The sequence below is a fragment of the Schistocerca gregaria genome, chromosome 3, assembly GCF_023897955.1.
Source record: "Schistocerca gregaria isolate iqSchGreg1 chromosome 3, iqSchGreg1.2, whole genome shotgun sequence".
In the NCBI taxonomy this organism is placed as follows: domain Eukaryota; kingdom Metazoa; phylum Arthropoda; class Insecta; order Orthoptera; family Acrididae; genus Schistocerca; species Schistocerca gregaria.
In genome coordinates, this window is record NC_064922.1 from 713,776,620 (window position 1) to 713,791,021 (window position 14,402).

The following is a 14,402-nucleotide window of genomic DNA, read 5'->3' on the forward strand; positions in this document are numbered from 1 at the left end:
ATGCCCTCTGCATCGTCTCATTTAATTCTGCAAGTAATCATTTTGAATAAACATCCGCAACTGAATATTCCATCAAATATGAAGGCTACCTGCTTTGGTTGCTCCAATATCGCGAGCAGTTTCCGACTAAGAGATGCCCATCATCAAGTGTAACGTTACTGGAAACAATCAAGAGGTAACGCTAAGGATTTTTTTCTTTACATTTTCTTGTAAGCATAACGCAGTGGATACTAATAAGAACTACGTTAGTTAGAATTCCACCTGCAGTCGAGCCAGTTGTGCTCAATAACATAATAACATCGCAGAACATTGGCGACTGGGGACAGAAGAAAGGAAACAGAACTCATATGGTTGGAGAGTCGTAATTGTGTGTTAAACCGGGGATCTAGAAACGATAGAGAGGCTTCGTACTGCCGTAACCCTCAGTGGTACACAACAGGCCGCAGCAGTCCACCCGCCCCACCACCACCCCACACCGAACCCAGAGTTATTGTGCGGTCAGCCTCCAATGGATAATGGACATTCGCCGCCTCTATCGCTCCTTTCTGCGCACTCGTGACAAGGATACACTCCAACGCCACCGGCAAATACAGCGAATCGTACGGAACCTTATTGCAGCAACGAAACGCCGAGACTGGCACCAGACCTGCACACGTCTCAACGCCACCCTCCCTATCAACTCCTACAAGTACTGATCTACCTTCCTTCACCTTACTAGTTCCCATTCCGCTCCTCACTACCCCCTTCTCCATAACGACCGCCCCCTTCCTGCCAACCTCAGTAAGGCCTACCACTTCGCTTCCCACCTTTCAGAGGCCTTCTCCTTCCCAGATGATCCTTTGATTATTCTCTTTTTCCCACCGTCATGGGACGTGACGATACCTCGGTCGCTCCACTTGCTCCTAGGCTCCAGTACTTGGGGCAGTTGACCCCCTCTGACATAAACACTCCAATCACAGAAGAAGACATTAAACTTATTCTCCGGTCCAAATGCAACTCGGCCCCTGGCCACAACTGTGTCACCTACCGCCACCTTAGACAAAGCCCCTGTTCCTTCCTGACTGTCCTCGCCCATCTCTATAACGTCATCCTCACTACCGGCTTCTACCCTGACCTGTGGAAGACTTCCCACGTCCTCTTATTCCTCAAACCCAACAAACCCCCTTCTGTCGCCTCTTCCTATCGTCCCATCTGCCTCATCTCCATCTCCAGTAAGGTCTTCGAATCCATCCTCTCCCGCCGTATCCATGAGCACCATCTCCTCCCCTTTACCCAGTTAGGCTTCCGACCCTCCTTCTCCACTGAAGACCAACTCCTTAACCTCGTTCACCTTCTCTCACTCCAGCTCAACTCCCATCGCTCCGCCATTTTTGTTTCCCTCGCCCTCCAAAACGCCCATGACCATGTATGGCATCCTGGTCTCCTCTTTGAACTCCAAACCTACGCCCTGCCTATCAATTTTGTCCATACGCAGAATAGCTAATAGTTTACCTTCTCTCTAGTTGTATGCTGACAGATAATGTGGTTGTGGTAGGTGCCCCTGATGAAGATTTCTTGATCCCTCGCTCGCTCCTTCATTGCAAATGGCGTTTCCTGTTTTCCATTTCCACAGACGGAATTCAGTTAGAACTGTGTGGAGTGATTTTTTTCTTCAGTACGGTACTGCACCTCCTACTATGCAGATGGCGTTCAAAATTCACACTAAACCGTTGTCCTCCGATTTCACCTGATCTCTCGATATGGAATTACTTTTTCTCTTTGAGAGGCTTTCTCAAAACTGCATCTATGTGCCTTCCCTTCCAATAACTTTGGATAAACCGCGGCGCCGTATGTTAACAGCATGCATGCACTGACTCCAGACATGCTCGCAAAAATACACGGGTTTGACTATCGTATGTGTGTTTATTGTGCTTCCATTGGAAGAACAATGAGCATATTACACATATAAAAACATTGATCTTCAATGTAGTTTTAAAAAGTTTCTCAGTGCCGTATTTGCAACCACGTAAGAGATATTCACTTTCAAATCCCAGGGGTTCTTTGGAAATAATTACTTTTTAATCAAATTTACAAGTTAAAATCCTTCCCACATTTCTATCTGTGTTTATGTAAAAGATACAGTATTGGAAAACCCCATGAATCTCTGTGAAACCACCAGTACTATGACTACATCACCAGCGTCGCTTAGCAGTGGCTAGAGGAAAGTGTCAATTATGAAGAGCTGCTCGGACATCGTATCCCATTCGTTTTATCTCCGTACATACAGTTACTGTACAATATGGACTGCTGGTAGCACTTCGGAACTCACGAGTGCTTCTCTCCTCTGATTTCATGCGAGTTTTTACAACCACCCACCACAATGCTCTACGGTCCATGTCCGACAGTACATGAGGGCTACCTTGTCTTTGTTTAGCTGTGGTAAATTTTTCACTCTTCCACTACACAGTCACATCAGTAGCAGCAGACTGTGGCAGTTTCAGAAGGGTTAAAATATCCCTGATGCATTTTTAACTGGGATGACATCCTGTGACTCACTCACCTTTCAAGTCAATGAGCCCCCCCCCCCTCCCTTTACAAACCCATTCTGTTGCTACTACTCCTCTACTGATAACACAATAGTCACCATGGGCCCCACCCACTCTTACACTGGCGTATCAGCCTCTCGTCACATGTAGTGGCCAATTTCACGTTTACTTAGTGCTATCTGGATACTTTAGACTAGGTAGTGTACCAGTACTGTGATTTGGAAGCGTTCTTCATTGTGACTGTCTTGAATCCCAGACATACTAAGATCACACTGATTAAATTACACGCTTGCAACTCTAATTGACGATACGTTCCCACCAGAGCAGATTGAAGTTGAAGAACATCACTAACGCATGGACTAACTGCACATCTGAAAAGTTTCACATTATGAGCGTTCTGTCATATCGCTGGATTAGTTGTGTAGTAGCTTTGCGGGCAGCTCATTTGCAGACTGGAGCACAGGACACGGAACTCTTATGTTGTGTTGTGGGTAGCTCTGCATGTGAGAGGCATTGTTATTATGGAAGTTCAAGTGTTGCTGCAAGTGCTATTACAGCAAAGTGATGAAATATGGAAGTGATTCAGAAGAAGGTGCGTAATGATGTAATTAAAAATGAGCAGTGCCGCCGATAACGTATTTGTGTACCCTCTCGTTGCGTGTCTCACAGAAGCTCTTCTGCGAACCTTGCAGAACTAGCACTCCTGAAAGAAAGGATACTGCGGAGACATGGCTTAGCCACAGCCTGGGGGATGTTTCCAGAATGAGATTTTCACTTCTGTAAAGTTTGGAAGGTAGGAGACGGATACTGGCAGAAGTAAAGCTGTGAGTACCGGGCGTGTGTCGTGCTTCGATAGCTCAGTTGTTAGAGCACTTGCCCGCGAAAGGCAAAGGAAGGAAGTTTCATATCAGCGCACACTCCGCTGCAGAGTGAAAATCTCATTCTGGAGTGTTAAATTTATTACTATAAATACTTATAACTTAGAATGCAAACAGTGCAACCAGCGATTTTCTTTTATCGTCACAGAATATAGATGTTCGTACCAGACATAGGACAGTGTTGTGTTTTAACTTTGAGTGGCTCCCCTAAACCCGCTTGCATATTTCGACAGATAATTTCAGGAAAGCCAGCATCAGTGTGGAACAGAACAGTACGACCGCCGCGGGATTACCAGGTACGTGGTGTAGACAAGGGCACGGTCAAGAGCCAGCAAGCACCGACAACCAGTTTATGGGTCCCCCACCACCATTGGAACCCACGGGCGTGTTACAACATGTGGTCGAAATACATTATCGCTCTAACTCTGTGCATACGTACTATTTACCTATGACTGAATTATCTGAGTCCCTCAAGGCGAAAATGCGACAAAAGTGATTCTGCGAAGTCAGTCGGGATTTTTGTGTGAAACGAACATCCCTCAATTCACTCGTTTGCAACCTACGTGTTTCTGAAGCCGCTAACGTGTGGGTCCTTTCTGTTCTGGTTTGAGTCGAAGACACATTTTCCATATTTTTGGACGTCTGGAATAACAGATGAACTGCTCTAAGCCGTCCATACATTTCAGGACACTGTAACTCGTGAGGTACTTATGAACCCTAGAGACAAGTGACATCGCAGAGGTAGTGTACCACGTCGAACCAGGTATCAGTCCTGTTGTGTAGCACTTAGTGTTGGTTGGCTTTGTACTAGCTTACAACGAACTTTCGCTGCCATCCAAGTGGTATCTTTGCAGTTGAACACCGTAAAACTCCTCTACAATCTGCTCATTACGGATGTACAGACGCAGGTCATACGTTGTGTTTTAACACACTACTGTTAAATACCTTGGAATAAAGCACTTTTCTAAAAGGACGCCTTTACCAAACACACAGCGCAATTCTCGTTTGTGCAGAAATCTTGGCGGCCTTGCACTGATGCTTCGTCTGCCTGTCTTCGTCTTTTACCAATTATTCTTAACTCGTTTGCACTTCCACAGTTATCAGAGCAACCGAAGCGCGCCTCAAGGCAGCGTCGCCGTTCCTTGAGACACAAAACAGGCAGTCATCAGCAGCAAGTCGGCCGATATGTGTTCTTGCGTCAGTCAGTCAGTGAAGCGCTAGTCGCTAAGGTTCAGTTTACAGAAATGAGAAGAGCATCTCTCTGTATCATGCTGCCGCTAATTTACATTGAACTGCTGTTTGTAAACGAAATGTTGAGAAAATACTACATTTGTAATTAAGAGTAGTAGTCACCATACGTTTTTCTACAACTGTGTTGCTTAAGTGTCTTCTTTATACTACAATCTAGTGAAGAGGTCCTACTTACAGATAGGTGAACACATCAAAGATGTGCAACTGTGGTGTCACTATCGACAAGAAGAATGATTTCATGCCAGAATTATTCACTGCTTTAGTGTTATCGCCCACACGGGACACCACGCCTCTAACTCACAGTGCGACTCACCTCCAAAAGAAAAACATTGGAAGACAGCATAGTGCCGGAAAAAGAAGGAAATAGATCCAGCTCCGGAAAACCCAGGCAAGTAGACCACTGATAATCATAGAAACGCCAGTGCTAATGCACGCTATGGTACAGATGGTCGTACGGTGCTTGACATCCGTGAGTTCCAGGCCTGTAACATAACAAACACGTTAACCCAACGTAAGCAAGATGTTTGATCAAGAATATAAATTTAAGGCACCCCAAGTCTGTTATATTGTAGCCCCATTCTTTTGCTTTTTATAGATGTGATGTTGGTGGTAGTAGTAGTAGTAGCAGCAGCAGCAGTAGCAGAAGTAGTAGTAATAGCAGAAGCATTAGTAGTAATAGCTGTTACTATTGTTACAAGAATGGATTGCTAGGATAGCAACCACCATTTTAAAAATTCCTGGCAGATTAAAATTGTGTGCCGGGCCGAGACTCGAACTCGGGATCTTTGCTTTTCGCGGGCAAGTGCTCTGCCGACTGAGCTACCCAAGCACGACTCAGGCCCCGTCCTCACGGATTTACTTCTGCCAGTACCTCGTCTCCTACCTTCCAAACTTTACAGAAGCTCTCCTGCGATCCCGAGTTCGAGTCCCGGCCCAGCACACAGTTTTAATCTGCCAGGAAGTTTCATATCAGCGCACACACCGCTGCAGAGTGAAAATCTCGTTCTGAACCACCATTTTAGTCTGCCACACACCTGGCTATACTACTAAGAAGCTTTCCTTGGGAAACGTCCACTCGGTCTCTTGAGGACAATGGATGTCTAACTTGTAGGAGAAGCAGTCTCTCTTTTGTTGAAAGTCCCCGTTAATCAAAAGGAGACAAATGTGCGGTCAGCCTTTAAGCAAATTAATGTAATTCACGTCGGACGTGTGATATCTGCATCTGATCACAGCGCCCATACTTCGTATTCTTTTGTTAAGACTTCAAGTCGAAAGTCTGTCACTCAGCTAACAATTAATATTTCTTATAATAGATTTATCCACATTTACACAGCCGGCCGTGGTGGCCGAGAGGTTCTAGGCGCTGCAGTCTGGAACTGCGCGACCGCTACGGTCGCAGGTTCGAATCCTGCCACGGGCATGGATGTGTGTGATGTCCTTAGGTTAGTTGGGTTTAAGTAGTTCTCAGTTCAAGGCGACTGGTGACCTCAGATGTTAAGTCCCACAATGCTCAGAACCATTTGAACCACATTTACAAACTTACTCGGCAACTGACCATGTGACGTGTGGCCGACGGTACCTTGTACGATTTGAAGTCAGACCTCTCACTGTATGTCTTCTCAACAGTGTTCCTTGAAAAGAATATCGTCTTCACTCCAGGGATTCCTATTTAAATTCCCAAAGCATATACGTAATACTTGCGTGTTAATCTAACCTACCAGTAGCAAATCTAGCTAACCACCTCTGAATTGCTTCGATTTCGTCCTTCAACAGTCCTTGAAGAGCACTGAAGAATGGGTCGTACTAGTGCTCTATACGCTGTCTCCTATACAGAAGATCTATGCTTCCATAAAATTCTTCCAATGGACCGAAATCGACCATTCGCCTTCCGTACTACAGTCCTTATATATTCGTTCCGCATCATACCGATTTCCGATGTTACTCCCAGATATTTAAACGATTGTGTCAAGCAACACATTACTGATACTGTATTCGAACATTAGGAGACTTTTTGTCATACTCATCTCTATTAACTTTTTCTACGTTTAGAACTAGCTACCATTCACCATCCAACCTAGGAATTTTGTATAAGTCTCCTTGTAGCCTCCTACAGTCGCTCAACGATGACACCATACCGTACACCACAGCATCATCAGCAAACAGCCGCAGATTGCATGTTACCCTTTGTATGTAAATCTTTGTAATAGATGGCAACAACGTTTTCGGCTGTTTAGTATGAAATGAAAATTGTAACACCTGCAGCCCTCTCTTTTCCAAATTAATTACTTACGCGTAAACAAATTAAATGCAAAACAGACGACTGTAGGTAATTTTGCTTTCACCTTGCTGCTTACCCTGTCTGTCAGACCATTTATGTATGTGGACTGTAACAGCAGCCCTATCACATCTCCTGGGGTACTCCTGATGATGCCTATATCTCTGATGAACACTCGCCATCGAGGACAACGTAATGGGTTCTACTACTTAAGAGACATTCGAGCCACTCACATATCTGTTAACGTGCTCTGTATGTTCCAACCTACGTTAAAAGTCGGCAATCGCTCTTCGGAGATATAGGAACACGGAAAATGCCTGTTGCCCTTTATCCATGGCCGGCAGAATATCATTTGAGAAAATGACAAGTTGAGTTTCACACGAGCTGTGCTTCCTAAATCCGTGCTGATTTGTGGACAATAGCTTCTTGTCTCAAGGAAATTAGTTATATTTAAAATGAGAAAATGTTCAAGGATTCTAGAACAAATTGATGTTAACGATATTGGTCTGTGTTTGTAGGTCCGTCTTTTTACTCTTTTTACGTACAGGAATCACCTGCATTTCTCTCCAGTCACTTGGGGCTTTGCTCAAGTCGTCAGAAGGGCGATAGAGGCAGCCTAATTAAGGGGAGAACTCATGGTTCAGGGGTAGCATGTTCCATTAGTAATGAAAACCACACCAACAGTTAAATTTTGAATAAAAAACATCAGCAGCAGTGGTTGTAGACTTCCGGCATCGGAAGTTATCTTTCATTGAGTAAACGGCCTTGCCAAAGAGGGTTAAGGAGAGGACAGAGGTTCCCATCGCTGGGGCGGGAAACTGCCCCAAAAGGCGGAAGAATCAGCAATGATCAACGGCATGAGGATTCAGAAGGGAATGAAAACCACTGTAGCAAAGACACATAACGTGTATTCACAGAGCAAGGGGCCTGTAATTCAAAAGTGACGTCTCCTTTGGCAAAAGATTCTGGATTAGTCCCCATTCGGATCTCAGGAAAAGACTGTCAAGGGGAAGGTAACTATGGAGGGGGGGGGGGGGGAGACCATGAGAAAAAGACTGAATAACCAACAAATGGATAACGTTCTATGCGTCGGGCGTGGAATGTCAGAAGTTTGAACTAGTAGGGAATCTAGAAAATTTGAAATACAAAGACTCAGTCTTGATATAGTGGAGGTCAGTGTTGTGAAATGGAAAGACAAGGATGCCTGGTCAGATGAGTGTATGATAACATTAACACCGGCAGAAAAGGGTGTAACGGGAGCAGGATTCGTTATGAATAGAGAGGTAGGGCAGAGAATTAGTTACTTGAACAGTTCAGTGATAGGGTTGTTCTCATCAAAATCGACAGGAAACCAACACCGACAACAATAGTTCAGATATACATGCTGACGTCACAAGGAGAGGACGAAGAGATAGAGAAAGCATATGAGGATATCGAACGGGGAATTCATTACGTAAAGGGAGATGAACATCTAATTTAATAATCATGGGGAATGGAATGCGGTTGTAGGGGAAGGAAAAAGTGAACTCAGTACTAGAAATGAGAGATTAACTGAGTTCTACAGTAAATTTCAGCTAATATTAGGAAATACTCTGTTCAAGAATCACAAGAGGAGGAGATATACTTGGGAAAGGCAGGGAGCTACGGTAGGATTTCAGTTGGATTATATCGTGTTCAGGCAGAGATTCCAATATCAGATTTTGGATTGTAAGGCTTACCCATAGGCAGATACAGACTTATATCACAATCTTGTAGTGATGACGAGTAGGCTGAAGTTCAAGAGACTAGCCAGAAAAAATCAATGCGCAAAGACGTGGGATATCGAACCACCAAGGAATGAAGATGTGCGCTTGAAGTTCTCTGCGACTATAGATCCTACGACAAGGAACAGCTCAATAGACATCTCAGTTGAAGAGGAATGGGCAGCTCTAAATAGAGCAGTCACAGAAGTTGGAAAGAAAACCATCGGAAGAAACAATGGGTAACAGAATAGACACTTCAGTTGATCGATGAAAGAAGTAAATACAAAAATGTTCAAGGGAATTCAGAATTTACAAGCCACTTCTGAAAGAAATCGAAAGGAGATATAGGGAAGCTAAGGTGAAATGGCTGCAATCAAAATGCGAAGAAATCGAAAAAGAAATGGTTGTCGGCAGGACTGACTCACCATATGGGAAAGTCAAAATGACCTTCGCTGAAACTAATAGCAAGTGTGGTAACATTAAGAGTGCTATTGGGATACCACTGAGGACAGAGCGGAAAGGTGGAATAAATACATTGAAGGCCTCTATGAGAAGGAGGACATGTCTGATGACATGAGAGAAGAATAAGCAGGAGTCGATAGAGAACAGATCGGGGATCCAGAAATTGTGTCAGTATTTGGAAGAGCTGTGAAAGATTTAAAATCAAATAAAGTAGAAGGGATAGATAACCTTCCATTACAATTTCTGAAATCATTTGGGGAAGTGACAACGACACGACTACTCACGTTGGTGTGTACGATATCTGAGTTCGGCGATTTATCACCTGACTTTCGGAAAAAATATTATCCACACAATTCCGAACATTGCAACAGTCTACAAGTGAGAGAATTATCGCACAATCAGCTTAACAGCTCATGCATCCAAGTTGCTGACAACAATTGCATACACAAGAATTGGGCCGAGAACTCAGAATGTGTTAGATGATTGGTTTAGCTTTAGGAAAGGTAAAGACACCAGAGACGTAATTTCGTCGTTGCCATTGATAATGGAAGCAAGACACGTACATAGGATTTGTAGAACTGATGAAAACGTTCGACACTGTAAAGCGCTACACGATGTTCGAAATTCTGAGAAAAATAGGGGAAAGCTATGGGCTAACAGATTACAAAGGGTGTGAGACAGGGATGTAGTCTTTCACTATTACTGTTCAATCCGTACATCGAAGACGCAGTGACGGAAATAAAAGAAAAGTTCAAGAGTGGAATTAAAATTCAAAGTGAAGTCATATCAGTGATGGGATTCGCTGACGACACCGTGAAGAATTACAGAATCTGGAGGAATTGTATGAACAGTCTAATGAGTAAAAAATATTTGAGGAAGAAATTTCTGAGAACGTGCGTTTGGAGTACAGCATTGTATGGTTGTAAACATGAACTGTCGGAAAAACAGAAAAGAAAAGACTTGAATCAATTTAGGGGTAATGCTACAAAAAATGTTGACAATTAGGTGGTCTCATAAAGTAAGGAATGAGGAAGTTCTTCCCAAAATCGGTGAGAAAAGCAATATATGGAATAAGGGACATGGTGGTAGGACATAGGTTAAAACATCAGGGAATAATTTCCGTGGTACTAGAGAGAGCTGTAGAGGGTGAAAATTGTAGAGGGATATAGAGAATGGGGTACATTAATCAGATCGTAGGTTGCAAGTGCTACTCCGAGATGAAGAGGTTGACACAGGAGAGGAATTTGTGCCTAAAAAAGAAAAAAAAGAAGAAAGCGGCCAATGGCGCAGAGTACTCTTTGTAGAACCGAACCTAGATTCCATCGGGACCGGCCACCTATATGTGATCAAGTCTTCGAGTTTCTTCTATAAGCCAGGGACGAATGCGAAATTTGAAACTTCAGTTTTCGTTTTTCTATCTTCTACTGCCACACCAGAAGGCCCAACGGGTGACTAGATAGAAGCCTTGGATCTACTTTGCGATTTAACATTGTTGTTGTTCTTGTTGTTGTGGTCCTCAGTCCTGAGACTGGTTTGATGCAGCTCTCCATGCTACTCTATCCTGTGCAAGCTTCTTATTCTCCCAGTACTTACTGCAACCTACATCCTTCTGAATCTGCTTAGTGTAGTTATCTCTAGGTCTCCCTCTACGATTTTTACGATTTTTACCCTCCACGCAGCCCTCCAATACGAAATTGGCGATCCCTTGATGCCTCAGAACATGTCCTACCAACCGATCCCTACTTCTGGTCAAGTTGTGCCACAAACTTCTCTTCTCCCCAATCCGATTCAATACTCCCTCATTAGTTATGTGATCTACCCATCTAATCTTCAGCATTCTTGTGTAGCACCACATTTCGAAAGCTTCTATTCTCTTCTTGACCAAACTATTTATCGTCCATGATTCACTTCCATACATGGCTACACTCGATACAAATACTTTCAGAAATGACTTCCTGACACTTAAATCTATACTCGATGTTAACAAATTTCTCTTCTTCAGAAACGCTTTCCTTCCCATTGCCAGTCTACATTTTATATCCTCTCTACTTCGACCATCATCAGTTATTTTGCTCCCCAAACAGCAAAACTCCCTTACTACTTTAAATGTCTCACTTCCTAATCTAATTTCCTCAGCATCACCCAACTTAATTCGACTACATTCCATTATCCTCGTTTTGCTTTTGTTGATGATCATCTTATATCTTCCTTTCAAGACACTATCCATTCCGTTCAACTGATCTTCCAAGTCCTTTGCTGTCTCTGACAGAATTACGATGTCATCGGCGAACCTCAATGTTTTTATTTCTTCTCCATGGACTTTAATACCTACTCCGAATTTTTCTTTTGTTTCCTTCGCGGCTTGCTCAATATACAGATTGAATAACATCGGGGAGAGACTACAGCTCTGTCTAACTCCCTTCCCAACCACTGCTGCCCTTTCATGTCCCTCGACTCTTGTAACTGCCATCTGGTTTCTGTACAAATTGTAAATAGCCTTTCGCTCCCTGTATTTTACCCCTGCCACCTTCAGAATTTGAAAGAGAGTATTCCAGTCAACATTGTCAAAAGCTTTCTCTAAGTCTACCAATGCTAGAAACGTAGATTTGTCCTTCCTTAATCTAGCTTCTAAGACAAGTCGTAGGGACAGTATTGCCTCACGTCTTCCAACATTTCTACGGAATCCAAATTGATCTTCCCCGAGCTCGGCTTCTACTAGTTTTTCCATTCGTCTGTAAAGAATTCGCGATAGTATTTTGCAGCTGTGACTTATTAAACTGATAGTTCGGTGATTTTCACATCTGTCAGCACCTGCTTTCTTTGGGATTGGAATTATTATATTCTTCTTGACGTCTGAGGGTATTTCGCCTGTCTCATACATCCTGCTCACCAGGTGGTAGAGTTTTGTCAGGACTGGCTCTCCCAAGGCTGTCAGTAGTTCCAATGGAATGTTGTCTACTCCGGGGGCCTTATTTCGACTCAGGTCTTTCAGTGCTCTGTCAATCTCTTCACGCACTATCGTATCTCCCATTTCATCTTCATCTACATCCTCTTCCATTTCCATAATATTGTCCTCAAGTACATCGCCGTTGTATAGACCCTCTATATACTTCTTCCACCTTTCTGCTTTCCCTTCTTTGCTTAGCACTGGGTTTCCATCTGAGCACTTGATATTCATACAAGTGGTGCTCTTTTCTCCAAAGGTCTCTTTAATTTTCCTGTAGGCAGTATCCATCTTACTCCTAGTGAGATAAGCCTCTACATCCTTACATTTGTCCTCTAGCCATCCCTGCTTAGCCATTTTGCACTTCCTGTCGATCTCATTTTTGAGACGTTTGTATTCCTTTTTGCCTGCTTCATTTACTGCATTTTTATATTTTCTCCTTTCATCAATTAAATTCAATATTTCTTCTGTTACCCAAGGATTGCTACTAGCCCTCGTCTTTTTACCTACTTGATCCTCTGCTGCCTTCACTACTTCATCCCTCAAAGCTACCCATTCTTCTTCTATTGTATTTCTTTCCCCCAATCCTGTCAATGGCTCCCTTATGCTCTCCTTGAAACTCCGTACAACCTCTGCTTGTTTTAGTTTAGCCAGGTCCCATCTCCTTAAATTCCCACCTTTTTGCAGTTTCTTCAGTTTTAATCTACAGTTCATAACTAATAGATTGTGGTCAGAGTCCTCATCTGCCCCTGGAAATGTCTTACAATTTAAAAACTGGTTCCTAAATCTCTGTCGAACCATTATATAATCTATCTGAAACCTGTCAGTATCTCCAGGCTTCTTCCATGTATACAGCCTTCTTTTATGATTCTTGAACCAAGTGTTAGCTAAGATTAAGTTGTGCTCTTACATAGGACCAGAAATTTCTCTGGTGCTTGGCTAGATGTTTTGTTAAGGTATGACGATGATAGTTCTATGCTTCGCTCATCGAGCTTTTTACAGACGCACGAATCTCCAAAAACTTTCGTGTATTGTCATTTGCACGTTCTCTTTTGAACCAACAGTGCAAGTCTTTGCTTCCTTAATGTTTTCCTAATTTCGTTGTTAAACCACGGTCGGTTCTTTCCGTCCTTAATTCACTTACTCGGCACGTACTTCTCCAAAGAGCGATTTTCAAACTATTTAAACTTTTCCTGTAATTCCTCTACGTCCGTCACAATGGAACTAAATGAAGTCCATTCATTGTCTAGGCGGGATGCTAACAACTGCTTATCCTCTCATTCTAGCAAAAATACTCTCCTACTCGTCTTGATTGACGCTGACGCCTAGTCAACAGCGCCTCAAGCGAACAAATGTACAACTAAATGAAACTTTATAGCTCCCTTAATTCGCCGACAGATAGTGCTTAGCTCTGCCTTTTGTCGTTGCAGAGTTTTAAATTCCTAAAGTTGTGGTATTCTTTTTGAATCACCCTGTATTACCTTTAGTAGCCATCGTCAGTATGATGACACTAATCGCTGTCTGTATACTGACTCCGCCGATAAGATCAAACCTGTTTCTAGCTAGAAGGTCTGAAACAATTCCACTGCTTGTGAAGTTTCAATCTTTCCAAGATAGTTATCGGAAAATATGGTTCAAGTGTACTTTACAAGACTGCCTATCCGTAACCCCTGCAAATAATCCGTGAACGACCCAGTCTATAGTCGCTAGATTAAAGTCGCCTCCAACTAATATTGCGCGATCTGGGTAATTCCGCGCTACGCAGCGTAGAATTTCTTTGAATGATTCTAAAACTTTCACAGTGATCACGGCTGGCCTGTAAAAATGTCCAACAATCAGCTCGATATTACCTAGACCTGTTATTCCAGTCCAGTCGCACTGACGTCCTTGAATAAAGATAATATTTGTGTCAAATGCAGTGAACATTCCTCCTCCTATGGCGTCTAATTTATTTTTCCGACATTCGTTCCATGACTCGCTAAATGTATGCATCCTGTTTTTCTTTAAGAGCTTTCCTTACACCTTCATTCTAAAGTTTTAGTCCCTTTCTTTTGTGATAACTATGTGTATTGGCCGACAGTAGTTGTCCAACGACTGTGTACCTATTGTAAACGTGAACGTAAGTTACTCCATGAATGTTGAATTGGATTGTGCATAAGTATGGAATGTGGCCGATAGTGAACTTCGAAGAGAAGGAGCACTAAAATTCAAAGTCGTCATCCCGAGATCGCTGGTGAGACCCCAATTCAATCACATCATCTACTCATTTCATTAATCGCAAAGGAAAATTTGAAGTGGTACGTATTCTGTAGGAAGTTGCATGCT

The 14,402-nt window shown here is 43.0% G+C and overlaps 1 protein-coding gene across 1 annotated transcript in view; it reads right to left on the bottom strand.

Annotated features, from left to right (window-relative positions):
- LOC126355568 (solute carrier family 22 member 7-like) overlaps window positions 1–14,402 on the bottom strand; it is a 112,627-nt gene that overhangs the window by 59,650 nt on the left and 38,575 nt on the right. The window contains exon 6 of the mRNA XM_050005930.1: window positions 4,968–5,136. Coding sequence (XP_049861887.1) covers window positions 4,968–5,136 — 169 coding nt within the window. The remainder of the gene's footprint in view (window positions 1–4,967; window positions 5,137–14,402) is intronic.